Raw genomic sequence first — 18,494 nt, 5'->3', positions numbered from 1 at the left:
CAGTTAACAGGCAGTTTTACAATTGATTTTAACATTTTACTGATTACTTCAAACACTTCATGGTTTTGCTCCCAGTTATATTGCTGAGTTATTGCTCCCTTTCAAGCCAGAGCACAGTCTGTTATCCTCAGGCAGGGTTCTTCTGGCCGTTCCTAAGTCCCACCTCAAGAATTAAGGTGTCTGGGCTTTTGCAGTAAAGGCTTCTCCTCAGCTCTAAAACTCACTGATCTGAGATTTGTGGACTCATTATCTTTAAAAACACTTCTTAAAATTATAGCTATTTTTAAAAAAGGCCTTTCTGTAATTGTTTTTTTTTTTTTATTATTTTATATTTGGAGTATTTTACCCTCTTATTTTGCTTTATTTCATTTTAAATGTCCAGTTTTACTGATTTCTAGCTCTTAATGTTGCAATCCTGTTGAAAACCATGTAAAGCATATTGTAATTACTTTGTTTTTATTTAAAAAATAAATAACATATTAACAGCGTTAATAAAGATGTCATGGGGTCCACTTTAAGACGCAATTTTGGGTTATTCGCTTACTTTAATTTTTGTTTCTTTAGTTTTTATTTTTGTTTTAGCAGGTTTTAGTTGGCTGAACGACGTGGCTTCCCTAAGGACTACGGTACCCATCATGCCTCTCGGGCTGCGTGATGACGCCACAGAACATCAACAACTCACATGTGGCGTACGGGCGCCGTTGCTGTGCCGTGCTAGCAACAACTGGGTAATGTGGAGCCGACGTCCCAGCTGAAACACCACATTAAAATAAATACCACACAGCCAAGTCCACGCGTTTTGTACACAGCGATACCTGAGCCAACATGCCTCCGAAGAAACCCGCCCCGGCCGCGGGAAATAAAAAAACTCAAGAGAAGAAAAAGGAAAAGATAATTGAGGTAAAAAAAAAATAACACGAGTTAGCATGTCGGTGTTTAGCGGTAGCCGACCTGCTAGCGTACCGCACTCGCTCAGTGCTAACCGAAGCTAACACAAGTGCTGACGAGTTAACCTTAACTTAACACTGGTTTTTGGGCAGTTGTCACCGTTAACCAGTCACACACTCCTCAGTTTGATTAGTTTGTTTGCCTCCTAACGAAATCGCTAATCACTTCAGCTCAATATTAAGCGAGCTAGCCAGCTGTGAGGAGGCCGAGCTGCTAACAGGGCCGTGCCGCCGGAGAAAGTGTGTTTAGATGTTCTGTTGAGGTTTATTTGTGTCTCTAAAGTCCGCTGCTAAAATTAGAGGCTTTAACACGACGTGTTTGTGGTGTTTAAAATGATTAGCTTGACTGTTGTTGTACAAGAAATGGAAGCAAAGGGCGGTGCAGTGGGCCTGCTTCTGCTCGGCCTCCAGGGCAGACGAGGCAACAGATTCGAGGCTCTTTCGGCGCCGAGTTGAAACAGATGTAGAAGTTTTTAGTTATTAAACTTTATTTGTTTTTTTTCCCCACAAATGTGAGATTACTGATAGTATCTCTAAAAGCAGTCGCTAACCATTGTCATTGCCACATCCCTCTGTCAGTGCAACCATACCTGCTGGTCATCGTTGTTCCTGCTCAGGCACAGATTTTACTGGAACTTAAGTTTGTTATTGCAGATCTTTGAGAAAATTATCTATCAGCTGATTTCACAACAGGCATAGATACTGAGTCCACTGTGGTGATAACACTTCATATGTCATCTATGGTCTATGGCTTGAAAACATAAGGCTATAAATCCCATGAAAAGAATTGTATTGTCTGTTTATCCAAAGCCTGACATATCTCATTGCTCTATGACTTCCGCTGTAGCTCAAAAACCATTAACATCACATAAAATGGTAATCTGTGGCTGAATATAGTCCTTCGAGACATGCTAGTTACTTCTGTTTGAGTAATGTTTGTCTATAAACTACAGTGCCCAGCAAATGTAGGAAATTACTCAGCTTTTTATTAATGACTAAGCTACTTACAGCTTCAGTAGGAGTCAGTGGACTTGGGGCTGAGCACCACAGATAAGATAAGGCAAGTCAGAGAGATCTGGAAGATGGTCTAGCATGTTTTTAAAATCTAACTGAAGCAGATAGGAGTATGTTAATTTTGCTGAATTATAAACAGATTAAGAAATTACAGATAGCTGCGATCCAGTGGTTGCTAATAACTTAAAGTGTCATATTATAGCAATGTGACATAATGAATGTTGTTTCTTTCATTGTGCTCAGAAAAATGTGTGAGAGTCGTGTGGCTTAAATCTAATTATGGTTTCCCTGAAATCACTTAGTAACCACTATCCACATGTAGGTGATAATATGACCAAAGCAAACAGCTGTTTCAGCCTTAATTTAAGGCCCCTGTACACTGTGTGATAACAGCGACCTCACAGGTTCATTGTATGTCCCACTGTGCGAGATGAGTCTGTGTCCAGACTGAATGATCTCAGTTGTGAGGCATGTGAAATGTGTGATGAATGTAAGTCACAGCACTGCAGCACAAGAAAAAGATGCTGCAAAAAAACAGGCAAGTTTTTAAACTGTTTTCAAAAATGGTGTTTAAAGTGCTGCATCACTTCATGGTTGGTTTGTAGACGGGGTCGTCTGCAGCAGCGGTCACATCGTGGGTTTTGATACTGTCGGAAATTTGACACATGCTGTCACCAAATCTCTGAATCAGATGGTGGATCTGTGTCACAATGCGATGTAGTAGCACTGTTTTGGATTTAAAACCAAAGATTTCACTGTGCTTCTAATATGATTGTTAACTTTCTTCATAGATAGGTCAAAATTACACAGTGCATACAGGGCGCCTTGGAGCCCTGTGCTGGGTTCCCCCTTATCCTTTGTATTTTATTGGTTTGTAATTAAGGAAAATAAGTGCAGGAGCTTCTTATAAGATTGGAGCTTCTTGCTTAGGGGAAATTGTTGTAAGTTAATTATGAAACTGACAATTAATTGACCTGTTTTTGTTTTCCTTTTCTAGGACAAGACATTTGGCTTGAAGAACAAGAAAGGGGCCAAACAGCAGAAGTTCATCAAGAACGTTACTCAGCAAGTGAAATATGGCCAACAAAGTGCAAGACAGGTTGGAAGGAAATTCCTTCTTCTTAGTATGTTTCTTTCTCCATCCCTTCATACCTCTGACTCTCTCTTGCTTGAAGCGTTCCCAGAGCACATGTACTTAACCTCTCTGCTCCTTCTACCAAACAATTTGAAATGTCTGCTGTTGAACTGTCTCATTTATACCTGAGGTGGATATACTGCTCTGCGTACTCAGATATGTTTAATGAATCAAACAACTTAGCACTCACTTACATCTTTGTGAGCTGACTTGATTCAGAGAATCTTAAAATGTATTTACCATCTCTGTGTGTGTGTGTGTGTGTGTGTGTGTGTAGGTTGCACAGGCTGAGGCAGAAAAGACCGGTAAGAAAGCCGATAAGAAGAAAGAGTTGGACGAACTCAATGAGCTGTTTAAACCTGTAGTCGCTGCCCAGAAAGTCAGCAAAGGTAACGAACATGACTGAGTATTAACTTAGCTAATGTTACATTTTATTTGCTTTTTGCTGATTGTTCTTGTGTGTGTTCAATAAATTCTTCTCTCTTTTCTGCAGGCGTCGATCCAAAGTCAGTGCTGTGTGCGTTCTTTAAGCAGGGCCAGTGCACTAAAGGTGACAAGTGCAAGTTCAGCCATGATTTGTCAATGGAGAGGAAATGTGAGAAGAGAAGCGTCTACGTGGATGAAAGAGACGAAGACCTGGAGAAAGGTTAGTGTATAGTGTAGGTGACTTGTATAAGTTGTAATCATGTATATTATGTCATCGTGTTGAGCGACATCACATCATGATTTTTACTTCTTGTAATGTTGTTGATATTAAGCATTAAGCTGCCAGTTTAGAGAAGCAGAGCGATGTGCTGCTGTGGACAGGGTCAGCAGAAAAAACGTGATTTAGACACTTTTAAAAGACGCCAACCGAAAAGTTACATGAAAAACAAGGTCAATTTCTCAACATCTTTGCTTAAATAGCCTCTTGAAATTCAGACACTCTGTGAGCACCAGGAGTCTCAATGCAGCCCTGCTGCAAATCCCGCCCTCACTGCACACAGACGCTCACAAACACTGAATGTTAAGTGATAAATTAGTACAGGCACCAATAAAGTTTATTTAATAGCTGCATCTGCAACAAGCAGCACAGCTTAAGTATGAAATATACAGACTTCATAGGAGGAAACTGCAAACATGAAAGCGCTGCAAGTGACTCAAAAATAATCTTGTTACACAAAATGGCCACAAATGTCACTACTATGCAACAACAGCTTAATAACGTGTTGAATTACACTGTTGAACAGCTCACCTCTATGAATTATGTTTAATAATGTGTCTGCTGTGTTCAGACACGATGGAGAACTGGGATGAGAAGAAGCTGGAGGAGGTGGTCAACAAAAAACACGGAGAAGCTGAGAAGAAGAAAGCCAAAACACAAATTGTAAGTTTGCTCTGATGATGGATAAGATAGAGGTGGATATATGGAGGGAAGTGGAGATGTTTTTTGTTTTTTTTAGCGTGATTGATGCTGATCAAAAGTCCTGGATGCAGAGAAATGAAAACAGCCCTGTTAGTTTGTAATAATGGATTATATTGAACCAGATCTGACTTTTTTGAGTCAGAAAAAAAAACCTGTTTGTTTCAAATAGCAGAAAACACAAGGAGTCCTGTCAGTGGTGGATTCAGTAACTCAGTCATCTTGTGGCTGTTTGTCCTCAACCACGTGGAGCAGCAACAACACCAGACGTTGTCTGTTTTCCCTTTTCGCTCCATGTGACATTATCTACTCTGTTGTGTCGTCCCCAGGTGTGTAAGTACTTCTTGGAGGCCATAGAGAATAATAAGTACGGCTGGTTCTGGGTGTGTCCCGCGGGGGGCGATACCTGTATGTATCGGCACGCCCTGCCACCCGGCTTCGTGCTGAAGAAAGACAAGAAGAAGGAGGAGAAAGAGGAGGAAATTTCGTTGGAGGAACTGATAGAAAACGAGGTAAGGAGGGATGCAAAGTCTGCTCCTGGCAGTTTGCAAAGGAAAAGAAATAACTGTAATATAAGTCTTGTTATTGATGGACTGAAAGGAGGGAAAGTGAAGATACCTTCATCCATACTTGGGCTTTGCACTCGTGACCTGCATCTCAATAAGCACGGTTGCAGCCATCATGTTGGTCCATGTGTCCACAAATGATAAAGAAATTAATTTACTGAAATAGAAAATGAGAAATTGTTGATTTATGTGCAGAATAATTAAAGGCATGTAGCATTTAGCTCCAGCCTCTACTCCAAAACAGGAGATTAATAGTGAGCTCAGCTGATGTGAACAAACGGTCCTTCAGTTCGTCAGCTGGCAAAGCAGCTAGTAGGCTACTGAAGGGGAGTTTAAACATAAATACACAACTACTAACCACAGCTGGTGCTTAGCTTCTAGCAGAAATGTTGCTTTAAATCAGAACAGTTACCAGGATGATGCTGATTAACAGAGCATTCTGTAGGACGCTGCCTAACAAGTTGTCATTAGCACCAGTAAGTAAAGTGAGTAAACTTAATTTCTGTTGCACCTTTAAAAACAGTTGCACAGGGCTTTACACATACACATTAAAATGTACTACAGTAAAATACAGTAAAACAATTTTGAGATGGGCTGAATAATTTGAAGAAGAAAGAAGGATGAGCTTCATAAAACAGAATTAGATAAGTACCATACCCATCTGTACAGATAGACTGGAACCCAAAGAAAGATCATCGATCAATCAAAAACAGCACAGATCTGAGACAGTTTAGATACATAACCAGAAAAGGTGAGGACGTCCAACATGGCTACCACCCGGGGTTCTCAGGCGCCCTCCAAATACTCTGTGTGGTTGATTTTACCCTGGAGGGTCTCTTTACCGTCCACATCCTGACGTCTGTCTCTCCCCTGCAGCGAGCAGCTCTGGGTGCCAACGTGACTCGCATCACCCTGGAGACTTTCCTGGCCTGGAAGAAGAGGAAAAGGCAGGAGAAGGTTGGAACATGTTTCAACATTTTATTAATGTTGTTTGACACGTTTGTCATTGCAGCATCATAGATGTTTATTTTAAATCCTTTACATTTTCCAGTGGAATTTGTTTTCTTATGATACAGGAGTTTGTTGTTTGGTTGTTTTTTTTATTCCACAACCAAATCATAAGCTTAATAATCAGTAAGTGAAATACAAAAAAAGTAACTGGCTACTGTTGATTATCAGGTGGACAAAGCAAGGGAGGAGATGGAGAAGAAGAAGGCTGACTTCAAGGCTGGAAAATCGCTAGTAGTAAGTCTGGTTCCAAGTGTAGTGGGTGGTATTGGTTACAAGTATTCTGGACAACGGTTTGTGTTTCTGTTTATAGATGTGGCCACTTTATGAGTGTACATGTTGTCCCATGTTACTTTCACAGTGATACAGGATTTAATTAAGTATTTGTGTGTAGGTGAGCGGCCGTGAGGTGTTCGAGTTCCGTCCAGAGCTGGTCGATGACGACGACGCTGAAGCCGATGACACTCGCTACACCAGCGATGAAGATGAAGGCGATGGGGAAATGGTAATTCTGAAATTATCAACAGTTTTCTCATCTATTGTGTCCCACAGTCACAGAGTCTGCTCTGCTCCCCGGCACATGAGTCTTTGTATGACTTTAATATTGTCTGAACACAGTTTGCATTGTTGGTGCAAAATATTAATCAGTGCATATCAGTGTTGTGAGCAGTCAATCAGTCAGTCAGTCAGTGAGTGAGTGCTTCCACATTTGAGCAAATTAATTTTGGTTGCACTGTGAGGTCGCTGTTGTCAGGCAGGTCCTGAAATATAAGTAAAGTTTTAAGCACTTAAAACTGAAATATCCCAGTACTTCATTATGTACTTCACAGTGAACAGAGGCAACAAGTGTGTTCCTGTGGTGGCATAAAAATGGAGGGGATTGTGGAAATGATCCTCTAAATCAGAGGTTTTCAATTAGAATTTACTTTTTATTTAGTTTTTGAAAAATGTGTAGCTTGAGTTTCCCCTTTTTAGTTTTTTGTTAACTCACATCTGAACAGCCTCAACATTTTATTATAAATAAAGTCAGCACATCTTAACAGTTAAACAGCTTTAACTCCTCCCTTCCTCTTTCTTTCCCTCTTATATTCCACCACCCCACTTATTTCTGAGCAGCATCATGTGACCAGGCTCTGTGAAAATGTAATGATTCTCAATAATTTATAGGTAATAGGTCCAGTCTGGGCGTCGTGGGTCCGGACCCAGACCACAGTCCACCTATTAGTGACCTCAGCTCTGTACAAAAGTTACCACTCAGAAATATCTACATGCTTGAGATCATGGCTGCTGCTGAGTGAACCATAAAAAGTGCATCCTGTTAATTCTGGATAAATTGAAAATGACAGATGATGTAACTGAGTGTTCAAAGTTTCATCACAAATTTCCACAAGTGTAACAGCAACAAAAGTCACTGCACAAAGTGAAGTCGGAACAGAAACTGAGGCTGTAGGTGCTGTTCATAAGAAACCTGGACAGTTTCCACATCTGCAAGATGAGACTGACAGACGCCGTGGAGTCTCACCCATTAACAGTGTTAATTCAGCTGTGTCAGTGGTTTGGTTCAGTCCCCGGACTCAGACTGTTGCTGTAGTTAATTCCTGCTGAATTGCAGCTGCCCGTCTTTTCACACAGTAAATGATTTGCCGGTTAATTACTTGCACCTGTTGCACACTTGTTTGCTCCTTTAGTAGATTCGGGCCATAAATTAATCCATAACAAGCTTAATGAACAAGAAAACATGTTTTTTTTGCATTCATCCTGTTTTTATTCAAATTTCTTAATTAAGCACAGTTGGGCTTTTTGTCCCTTGATTAATTTCCTGGTTCTCTTTTTCTGGTAGTGAAATATTATTGTGTAAAAACTTCTGTCCAATTAAAAACTGTTTGGTTTTTGGCATCAAGTTCCAGATAGTGTAGAGAAGTTTGTCAGATAACCTGATACTGCTAACTACAAATGTATTCACTGGGTTTATAACTGTTCATCTTTATGATGAATTAAATGACCGGATTGCTGCATTTAAGGCAACACAAGCTCACTAACACACTCTTAGTACATGATACCGTTCAGTATTTGTTATTATGAAGTAAATAAGAAACAAATGGCAACATGTACAGGAAATCTAAAGAAATTATATCATATAACACATCAACAAAACGGAGGAGGATGAACAACTCAGAAGGAAAAAGGCTGTCAAAGGCACACAGGTCATTTCAAATGTCATTTACTAATAAGGCCTAAATAAATAACCTTTATTTTGAGAGTTTAATTCATTTAACACCATTTGGACAAAGATACATCTGCTTCCTGTGAAGTCAGGGTGCATGAAATTTCCTCAGTCGGATCTCTCCCTGAGGCTGATCCATCGTATGTTTTATCAAAGTCTCAGTACAGCCAAATGCAATAACCAAATTGCAGGAGGTGCAATTTTTTTTGATAACGCTACAGTGCATTACAACATATCGTACACAGACGCTCCGGCCTACAAATCATATTCTCCAGATATAAGAGAAGATCCTTGTTTGGTTCAAGACCCCAGAAAAAGTCACATCATTGTCATTTATTTATTTTCAGTGAAAATGAAATGCAAAAATTACCAATGCCGCTAAAATCATGACTGATTGCAACATCTGTCAAAATAATCGTTCAGCCCGAGGAGGTTAGAAAGTCTTGATTTCAAATTGTCTTGAACGCAGCATCGCACCAACTCCTGCTCATGTTTCTGTTGTAGTTTTACATCGATGCCAGTTCTCAAATCACAGACTTCTTGTGTGTTAGATTTCTTGTGTTTGACTCATCTAAACCTGCCGTCCATCTTTTTTCTCTCAGATTTCTACCACAGAGGTCCAGGACATAGACTTATCTCGTTTTGTTCCACAAGAGGTCGACAACACAGGCATTACCGTAGCATCCATGGACCGTTTCACCTCGAGGAATAAGAGTCAACCAACAGAGGAAGACGATGGTAAGAAAAACTCACCGATTACAAAATGCGGTTTCTGCCTAGTTACCATGGTAATGCTGTTTACATCTGTATGTAACCACTGGGAACATTTTATTCAAATTATAACTCAAGATGACTCAATCAGAGACAAATGAGCACAAGAAGTTCTTCTGATACACAAATTAACATGATTAAAAAATCCTTCTTTTTGTTCTTCCCTGCTTCCTCCTCTCCTCCTCCTCCTCCTCTCTACAGAGGAGCAGCTGAACGAAGCTTGCGGCGGCGCTGAGGCCAACGGGCTGTCAGGAGCAGAGGGAGGAGGGGAGGACGGAGGAGGGGAGGAGGAGCCGGAAGAGGAGGTACCGGTGGATGAGAACCTGTTCACGGGTGAGGATCTGGAGGAACTCGACGAGGAGCTCAACACACTGGCGCTGGAGGACTGAGAGGGAGCGCAGGAGGTGGAGGGCGGGACGGACTAAGTGACAAAGGGATGGACTGATGGATGCATGGAGCTAAACAACAAAGAGACCAGATGTTTGAATGATTTTAAATTTCAGAGACTCCAGTAATAAAGCCTGATTATATCATGACATCACTGCCTGTCTCTGCCCCCTCTGTTTTCTGTACCGCCCCTCTCACAGCCCACCGTCATCCCAGACTGTCTGTCCATCCGGTGTCTAAATTTCCACAGCTGGGCCAATTAGGGTTAACCAGGGCCAACTCCACATGAATGTTGCTTGTCACAGTTTCTCTTCGGCTGCAGCTGTTGTGCACTTTTTGTGGCTCAGCGCTGGCTTACGTTGAAACTGAAATAACTTTAGATGAATTAGGCTTCGAGTGCTTCTCTACCTGATCACTGTTAAATATTGAACATGGTGATTTGCTGAGTGAGACATTAACAGGGCGTAAGAATCAGAGCACTACACCTGTGAGAGTGCACTGCTGGAAACGGCTTCAATAAACTCAAGGTTATCGATGGATGTTTAAAAGAGCTTTTGTAAACTGAATTTATACAAAGGGGGAAATGAAGGGGAGCGCTTCTGCTGTAAGAAATCTGCTCGGAGCGTCACCTGCTCTTATACCAAATTAAAAGCTGTGTTTTGAGGATCTTAGCACTTTCATCATTCTAGTGGAGATTTGTTTTCCCTCAACAAATCCATCATTTCATTTAAGTGTAAGTTAAAACTGTTGAAAATTCTTGTGTTATGGAAAAATTTGTGTAACTTTCAGAAGGAAAAGTCCAGACCTAGCTTCTAAAATGTCAGCGGTGTTTCTGAGACCAGATTAGTGCTGTAACTCAGCCCCAGCAAGTAAACACAAAGATCCCATCGCCAGCCCAGTATTGTAAATAATGTTCTCATGAGTTGCCTCCTGAAAAAATAAAAGATTACTGTACATCCAGTGTGTGTCTCTTCTTGGATCAAGTCCCGGATAATTTCACTTAGCAGTTCAAAGTTTTCAATATACAATTTACTTTTGTAAAAACATACTGGCAGTTGCTGTTTTGTTTTGAAATCATAGATAAAAGTTGTTTCAACCTGCTACCCTCAGGTTCCCATCAAACAACACTACAGAGGACAGAGGACTTTACTCTTTACTGCACAGAAACCAACAGTACTGCAGCCACTGCAGATTTTTAAACAGGACAAGATCAACAAATGATTAAGCTTTATTTACATACACAGGTGTGTATGTAGCCGAACAGATACATGATTCAAATCTGATGAGATCGAAACAGGAAAGGAAGACTGAATCATAAAAGGATTTTAATCATCAGGGAGCGTCCAGGCCAGACAGTGCACCTCATACTTCTAACACTGAGGCTCATAACTGTGGTTTTGACATTTGACATCATGAAAATATTAAAACGTGAACTGTTGACAACAGCTAACTGTCCAGTCATTCATCAGGCAGCTTCAAAAGAAGAGATGAGACAAAATGAATAGTGGTTTGAACTGGTTTTTATTTTGACTGAGACAAAAAAGAAATTTACATTTAGTCTAATAAACACAGTTGTACTGAGATGAACATGGGATTACAGGGCACACCATTCTAGAAAAAAGGAAGGACCAGATCTGAACTACATAACTGTCTAGATCCAGCTTTACAAATCCTATTTATTTTTAGTTTATTAACAGATTGCAGCCTCCTGCCCAGTTTTTCCAGAAAGTGTTGCCAACCACCTAAACTACAGTTAAACCGAGATGTTTAAACTTGAAATAAAGTGTTCATTGTGTGCTACTGCTGTGGCTGTACAATGTTAGTCCAGCTGACAGAAGCCAAAAGGCGTCAAGGTTGAAACTACCTACTTAAAAAAAAAAAAAAAAGCATAAAAGCATCACAGTGACCACAAACTACACACACACTGTTTATGGTGCTGCTGTTCACAGACTGTGTTTGATTAAGACTCCCACTGTAGTAGTAGATACTACTGTGCCCTTCTTATATCACTGAGTCACAGCAAGGTCACTGACCACAAGTAAGGTCAGACAGGTGTCAAAGGTCGTGTCAGAGGTCGGAAGAAGGTCTTGATGTCGGTCGGTCTGTCAGGTCAGGTGTCATTGTGTCATGACAACAGTCGCCTAGGGAACAAGAAGCTGCAGTGTTATTCACAGGAAGAGAAACAACTCAACTGTCATCAGTTACTTGTTGACATCTTGTCAGACTACGGAGCGATTTCCCTACACAGGGTGAAAACAGGTTTACAGGAGAGTACAGGTGTGTGGAGGACTGAAGGGGCTCACACACAGACACACCTTCACTGGGAGATCAATATATTTTAGATATTATGTCTAAAGACAAAATATTTCATAACATACATCTAACACCTCCTAATGGAAGCAGAACAGTGGTGTTACACTTGAGTCTCATAATGTAGCACCACTGTTTCATCGTAGAGGGAAAGCTCTGCTAACATGCTCAACCGAAGACAAAGATATTATAGTACAGTGAAGTCTGTTATTGGAATGTAAAGCTGCAGACACCTGGTCCTCCACAGCTCATGACTTCCTGTTTTCCTCAGAAATTTTATTTCTGGTTAAACTAGGATTTTCTTTAAGCTCAGATGGACACTCCATTATGTACTTTCCTCTTCATTTCCATCACCGCTCAGCTGAGCTGCTCTGTGTGTGTGCAGCTTTCACAAACCATGTAATGTGCTAACAACACATTTACAGTCTATGTATAAAAATACTGTTACCAGAATAAAAAACACTGTGGTACCTGGCACTTACCGCTCATTTCTGTCACGTGCTCCTAGTAGGTACGGGGTCGTTTGTGAGACTCCTCTCTGGGAGGGTCAGCCAGCATCACCTTCATCTTTACTCCGTTGACGACCCGACCATGGAGCGCTGCCATGGCCTCATCTGCACACTGAGAGGTGAACAAACGGGGGGGGGGGGTTATTAAGAGAGACAAACTTGATTTGGTTTGACACAATCTGAAGAGTCCAAAGACAAAGACAATGACAGAATGATGAGGCACCTGGTTCTCTAAATAAATACCCTGCTTCTGTTTGTCAGTCACTCAGCTTTTCCCCTGTCTACCTCTCTTCATCCCTCCATCTTTCACTGCCCATTTATCCCCCCCTACAGACCGTCTCTCCAACCAGTCTACTAAACCTCCATCCCTGTTTCTACTCAAGTTTCTCTATCTGGTTTGTTTTCAGCTTCACTTCCATCAGTTCAGAATCTCACCTGTTTGTCAGCATACTTCATGTATCCAACTTTCCTCCCTGGAACCAAATGGACCTCGATGAGTGAACCAAAGCGACTGTGGAGACAAACAGAGGGAGACACAGTGGGAGGAAAAAACATTTAATTGTAATGCAGGAACATTTGTTAGTGCCGATTGTCTGGAGGACTATTTTAATAGCAGCATTACACTGTTATTTAAGAGCACTTAGCTTGATGCAATCATCTGGAGCAATTTGAAGCAACTGAGCTTATGAGGTGTGATCGATTGAACCTTTCACCTCCTGGTTAATGGACCATTATTCTTACCATTTGGCCATTTTGTGACATAAATATTCAAAACTCAAAACATTTTTACAATGTTAGAATTAAGTAAAATTATGAGCCAATCCATAGTACACTTACCAGAAAACATCCTCCAGCACATCCGGGGGCAGCGGGGAGGGGCTGAACACGACAAACAAGCGCTCCTTGCTTTTGCTGTCAGGTGGAGCGAGCTTCTTAAGCGGGGGCAGGTTGACATCTGTCTGAACCCGGGACATTGGAGAGACAGCAGAGAAACCCTGGAGGAAACGGAGAAAAATATTCAGGCTCAATGATACAACTTTAATACAGTGTTTTTATTTTTGTTTTGTTTTTTACACCTCACTGTATAAAACATATCAGCTCCAAGGTTAATCATGTTAAGTCTTGTGTAATAACCAACTTTTATTCTTATTAATTATTTAATCTGTAAAATGTCATTAGTGGCAGGAGGCCTGGAGGAATAATTACCCAGAACAGCTATTAACTTTGAGATGTTATTTACCGGGTGAGTTGTCTCCTAAAGTTTAAAGCAAGGAAAATGATGAAAATATAGAATAACTTCACTTCCACTTATTAAAAGGAAGCATGTGTGTAAATGCATAATTTGATGAAGAAAAAAAACCTACCTTCCTGTGCTGTAGGAATCAATAATATGCAAGAACCATACATTTTATTGCTACATTACAGGTTCAATAAATGTCTAAAATATATGAGCTGTCTGCAGAAATCTGCTTTTCTTCAACAGGCTTTAGACTTTAGAAGGAATTTGAGAGTGTTAATCTGATGCAAACAGATCATGTGACCATTGCAGAGGTGGCAAAATAACTCAATATGACGAGAAGGGTGATCCGATACAAGTTTTTTTAAACCAGGCAGTGATAGAATGCACTCACAGGAGGTTTCATCACTTGGCTGGTGGAGGGTCCGTTCCACACTGCAGACATCATCTGGGTTGCAACAAACTGCATGGCCATGCGACCTACAGGACTACACACAGAAACAAACACACAGGCTGTTTCAGGCTGTTCTTCAGTGGTTCAAACTGATGAAACTGATGAAGCTGTTGCTGTGTGATCAAATTACTTTAGGGGAGAAATAGAGACAGACATATTATGTCTAGTATGAAATACAGGTTAAACTATGTCCGTGTGGCTTCGTAAAAATGTTGAACACACGTTAGAAAGAAATTACAACACTGTGTACATTTGTCAATCTGTCCTTATTTTGTCTCTAACATTGTTTTTAATGATCATTTTCAACCTTTGGGAAACTTTTACTGAACATTTGTGCTGCATACTGACAAATAAAAACTTTACTGGTGACTGTGGTCAGTGATATTTGACTCTGACCTCCATCCACACTGCTTTTAAACAACCCTGGTTGTCAATCATTCACATGTGGTTTTCCTCTGTGTCTTTCCTGTGTGATGCCAACACCACAGCTTTTACTGCGTCAGACTACACACTCAGCTGTTTAGTATAGAAATCGAGCTCTCTCCTTGTCTTCTTCATCAGGGCACTCTCAGTAAGGACTCCCCAGTCACTGTGGCCCACAGGGGACGATTCACATTCACCCATAAATATTTGACAACAACTAGAACGTGACCATGAAGATGTGCACAGACTTTACTGTTAATTATCAGTGACATTTTATCACAATTTTTTAATTAATGGATTTAATTAATCAAAAGGGCTTTTCTGCTCCATGCCTCTATTAACTTCTGGCCCTGATGCAGAAACGCTGTAAGTGTATGCTGTTATGTAAATTCAGTATATACATGCATGTGTGTGTGTGTACCTGCTGCGGTCCTCTCCATCGTCAACAAAATTTACTACCAGTCTGTTGCCAGGTGGATATTCGAAGCCATTCAGCTTCTCCTTGGCGTAAACTGCTGATCCCAGGTTACTGTAACGAATCAGCGCATGACCTGAGGGCACATGACGGACAGTCATCAAAATGAACAGCTGGAACACATCAACATTCACAGATTACATGAATTACAAAGTACAGTAAACCAGTTCACTAACCTTTGCTCATTCCATAAGCATCTCTCTGCAGCTCGCAGTACTCCATACCAGGAATGATGTCAAACAGAGCAAAAATCTGCTCCTGGGTAAGTGCGGCACGCGTTGACATCATCAGGCACCGCGTGAAGTCACCGGAGCGGTAGTCCATGACCGGGTAGTTCCCAGGATCAGCTGCAGAGGGAAGAGGGACACCAGGGTCAGCAACAGGACTGAGACCATTTACAGACAAAGGTTTACCTTATTAACTCACTACACTAAAACATACGACTGCTGCTATGACTGCCCCACTGATCTGAATGAGGAACGTCAAATAAAAAAAATAAAAAAAACTGTTCTTTCTGTGCAAGCTTGAAGACATCTAATGTAACAACAGTATTCTTTCTTGTTACCCCCCACCCGACACCCTGTTATCTTTGTTGGTCTTTTTCTTCTTTAAATGACTGAGCAAGAATTCTAATTTGTTTGTATTCAGTCCCTGTATAAATGGTGCATAACTGATTACTGAATCATCTGCATCCTCTGTGGCTCATAAGGCCACAATGAGCTCCCTGAATAACACATAACTCATTCGAAGTTGGGCTCATCAGCTGCTTTAATTTGTGCTGTGGCAGAGAAGTCTTTCACTTTTTGTTGTTTATCTCAGCTGGCCAATCGTGGTGTGACATGGGTGTAATTGTCAGATTGTCAGTTTCGGAAAGTTAGAGAAACGGTCGGATGCAGCCCCCCCAATCCAATGTCAGGATGTGTGTGTGTGGGCAGGGGGGGCTTCTGAAGCTTTCTGACCATCAGACAAGCAGCTTGGACAGGGTATATTTTACAAACTAGCTCTGAAATAGAATAAAACAGCCCTAAAGGTCCAAACCTCTGCAGTGTATCTGTAAGTACTTGCCACTGGTTACTTATTCTGAGCAGGTAGTGCTGTAAAATATACAAGGTTAATTTATTATAATAATAATAATAATAATAATAATAATAATAAAAAAATGAAATACAAAAAATGTCTTCCCAATTGCCATCTGACTGAATAACACAGGAATCAGTGTTGCGTCTCATCAGTGATGGACTTAGCTGCTGGTCAAACTTAAATACAAACATAAAATACTGAATTAAGGTGTCAAACAACAGCGTACCCATTGGGAAGTTGTACTGGTTCATGGAGTCAGCACCACCCATATATTCACCTCTGGCGCCTCCCCCGCTGTAATCTTCTGTCACTGTAGCCTTGGTGCGAGGTTCAGCCAGGATGGCCCTGTAAGCTAATAACACCACCATCATCACCATCATCACCATCATCACCATCATCACCATCATCATCATCATCATCATCATCATTGCCACAGTACTGAGAGACAAAGGCCCTGTTCAGACCTGGTATTAACATGCGTCTTCAGGGATCCAATCACAAGTGGTCAGCTTTATGCAGGTCAGTTCACACCTGCCTTTAAAATGAGACTCGAGTGACCACTTGTGATTGGATCTCACTTTCCCTCTTCATATGCAAATAAACAGGTAGGTGTAGTTGTTATCAGCTGACAGACAGGTCTGTTGTCATTGTGTGTGTGTGTGTGTGTGTGTGTGTGTGTGTGTGTGTGTGTGTGTGTGTGTGTGTGTGTATGTGTGTGTGTGCGAGAGAGAGAGCGAGAGAGTGGGACAGAGGGGTTGAGCAAACATTCTGTTAACTGTAAAGTACAATTTCTGGAGTAAAAGTTAACATCTCTCAGTACAGTTTCTTGCTGCTACTTCTATTGCAAATAATGAAACCATTAAAAAAAAAATATGGCAGTCTTACTTTTGTCACAGTTCTCTATAGCGAGGGCAGCTTGCGAGGGTTTGTAGTATCTCACGTAACCCAAACCTTTACTTTCCCCTGTAAACTTATTCTTGATTATCACGCAATACTCAATATCACCATATTCCTGAAAGAGAGACAGACAGAAACAACAGACAGGGATTAAAAAACTGGTAACACGCTTTACACATTGTTTAATGTCTCTAGTCTCATAAAAACATGAAACAGCAGTTAAAGCCAATATACGGTATTTTAGGCTTTCAGCATTTATTTCATTTAAGGACATAAAGTCACAAATTTAAACAATTAAAGTTAACACCACACCACAAAGATCTAATGTCCCTAATATTTTGTATCTTGCGTTGTGGTCTTGCTTTTACTATAGATGTAGAGAAGGGTAAAAGCAGAAAGGACAGAAAGGACAGGCAGAAGCATAGAAAAGCATAGAAAAAGTATGTGGCAATGTGACAAGGAGGTGTAGTTACTTTGAATGTGTTTTTGAGGTCCTCCTCTGAGAAGGTTTTGGGGATCATGACAAATATCCTTGTCAGCTCTTCATCCTCAACATCCCTGTGCCTTGTTGAAGACCGTGATTGGGCAATAAACACCTACACAACCAAGCAGAGAGGGAACAAACAATTGGTTATAGTTTCAGGCTAACAAGACATTCAGAAATTTAGAAAAAAACACCCATAAATGATTGCTTTTAAATATTTTTTTTTCAATTAAAAAAGACTCCTGGTGCTATCAAGGAGGAGGAGAACTAGTTTTGCTCCTATAACAATGCAATGGAGATTAATGGAAATGAATCTGGTTAGGCAAGATAATCCACATTCCTTGCTATTTTTTCCTCAGCGGCTGTTTATTCTTTTCTGAGGTTGTGGAATATCCTGAATAACTGAGACATCTTGTTCTAGATTAACGACTTTCTGTTGAGTTTTGTGGCAGTTTTCTTTGGTTTGGGTTTCAGTCATGTTTTCCTTCACCCTAGATGCGCCTGGGTGGTCGCAGAGGTGCCACAGACTTTAATTTAAAAACCTCAGCAAGCCATACATGACCTGTCTGCATGTCCAGACGCTATTAGGAAGAGGTTAGGGTAAAAATATTGATTTTATAATACGGGTGAACTGACCCTTTTTAATATCGGTCCTCAGTGTTGCTAACGGTAGCACCCCTGTGTAGCATGCTAGCAGGCTACTGACCACACGTATATTGCGATTTGACTGTTTCGGCTGAAACTTAAAAGCGTTAAAGACAAACTGAGCCGATCCTGTCGACCAGCCCCAGCTGCCCGGCGGCAGCAGCCGTTACCTTCACAGGTTTGGTCCCTTCCATCAGCACTTTTCCGTGCATCTCCTCCATCGCAAGACAGGCCTGCGAAGACTTTGAGAACTTGACATAGCAGATCCCTTTGGACTCTTTTGTCTGTTTGTCTTTGACAACCCAAACCCCCTGAATGTCCCCAAACACGGAGAAAGCTTCCCGAAGCTCATCTTCAGTTATGGACCGACTTGTGACCACGAAAAGCCGGCTGTTGGGAGGGTCGTCGAGGTTTTCGGTGCTCTGTTTGGACGGGTACTCCTCCATGTTTGCTTCCCTCCGAAGAGAACGCTGGCTGTAGCCGTTGGTGCTGCCTTCAAATGCTCGTCGGAACTTCCTGTTTCAAT

The 18,494-nt window shown here is 41.1% G+C and overlaps 2 protein-coding genes across 5 annotated transcripts; one reads left to right on the top strand and one right to left on the bottom strand.

The window, feature by feature from the left end:
• Window positions 1-688: 688 nt before the first annotated feature.
• zc3h15 (zinc finger CCCH-type containing 15) lies at window positions 689-10,414 on the top strand. The gene is made up of 11 exons (XM_071479961.1): window positions 689-900; window positions 2,959-3,060; window positions 3,374-3,485; window positions 3,590-3,742; window positions 4,371-4,462; window positions 4,828-5,010; window positions 5,941-6,021; window positions 6,244-6,309; window positions 6,467-6,577; window positions 8,899-9,034; window positions 9,269-10,414. Exons 1-11 carry the CDS (start codon window positions 826-828, stop codon window positions 9,454-9,456), a joined length of 1,299 nt encoding a protein of 432 aa, XP_071336062.1. The 5' UTR covers window positions 689-825; the 3' UTR covers window positions 9,457-10,414.
• Window positions 4,804-18,448, bottom strand: rbm45 (RNA binding motif protein 45). 4 transcript variants are annotated; one of them, XR_011691318.1, is made up of 13 exons: window positions 18,139-18,448; window positions 17,313-17,435; window positions 16,828-16,954; window positions 16,169-16,294; window positions 15,039-15,209; window positions 14,809-14,938; window positions 13,905-13,998; window positions 13,111-13,268; window positions 12,709-12,784; window positions 12,247-12,385; window positions 5,907-5,993; window positions 5,117-5,221; window positions 4,804-4,941 (listed from the first exon to the last, which is right to left on the bottom strand). XR_011691318.1 is itself a non-coding variant. In XM_071479959.1 (11 exons), the coding sequence occupies exons 1-10, from the start codon at window positions 18,412-18,414 to the stop codon at window positions 12,269-12,271; spliced, it is 1,398 nt and encodes a 465-aa protein (XP_071336060.1). In that variant the 5' UTR covers window positions 18,415-18,448; the 3' UTR covers window positions 5,546-5,993; window positions 12,247-12,268. The 4 variants fall into 4 exon arrangements, 3 of the variants coding, with proteins under 3 accessions (XP_071336060.1, XP_071336059.1, XP_071336061.1); XM_071479959.1 differs by lacking the exons at window positions 4,804-4,941; window positions 5,117-5,221 and having other exon boundaries at window positions 5,546-5,993; XM_071479958.1 differs by lacking the exons at window positions 4,804-4,941; window positions 5,117-5,221; window positions 5,907-5,993 and adding an exon at window positions 10,957-11,595.
• Window positions 18,449-18,494: the final 46 nt, after the last annotated feature.

Source organism: Trachinotus anak, unplaced genomic scaffold (assembly GCF_046630095.1).
Source record: "Trachinotus anak isolate AG129_WGS33_773 ecotype Australia unplaced genomic scaffold, CSIRO_AGI_Tana_v1 ptg000007l, whole genome shotgun sequence".
NCBI classification, from domain to species: Eukaryota; Metazoa; Chordata; class Actinopteri; order Carangiformes; family Carangidae; genus Trachinotus; species Trachinotus anak.
Note: the sequence above shows the minus strand (reverse complement) of the source record. Positions and strands in the feature narration are given on the sequence as shown.

Bases quoted from the DNA above. Each gene is read 5' to 3' on its own strand.
- zc3h15 (XM_071479961.1), top strand. From the start codon at position 826: ATGCCTCCGAAGAAACCCGCCCCGGCCGCGGGAAATAAAAAAACTCAA. The intron at 3,061-3,373 runs GTTGGAAGGAAA...GTGTGTGTGTAG, and splicing joins GCCAACAAAGTGCAAGACAG to GTTGCACAGGCTGAGGCAGA. The intron at 6,310-6,466 runs GTAAGTCTGGTT...ATTTGTGTGTAG, and splicing joins AGGCTGGAAAATCGCTAGTA to GTGAGCGGCCGTGAGGTGTT.
- rbm45 (XM_071479959.1), bottom strand. From the start codon at position 18,414: ATGGAGGAGTACCCGTCCAAACAGAGCACCGAAAACCTCGACGACCCT. The intron at 17,436-18,138 runs GTAACGGCTGCT...TTGGTTGTGTAG, and splicing joins AAGGGACCAAACCTGTGAAG to GTGTTTATTGCCCAATCACG. The intron at 13,999-14,808 runs GTACACACACAC...TTCTGTGTGTAG, and splicing joins GATGGAGAGGACCGCAGCAG to TCCTGTAGGTCGCATGGCCA.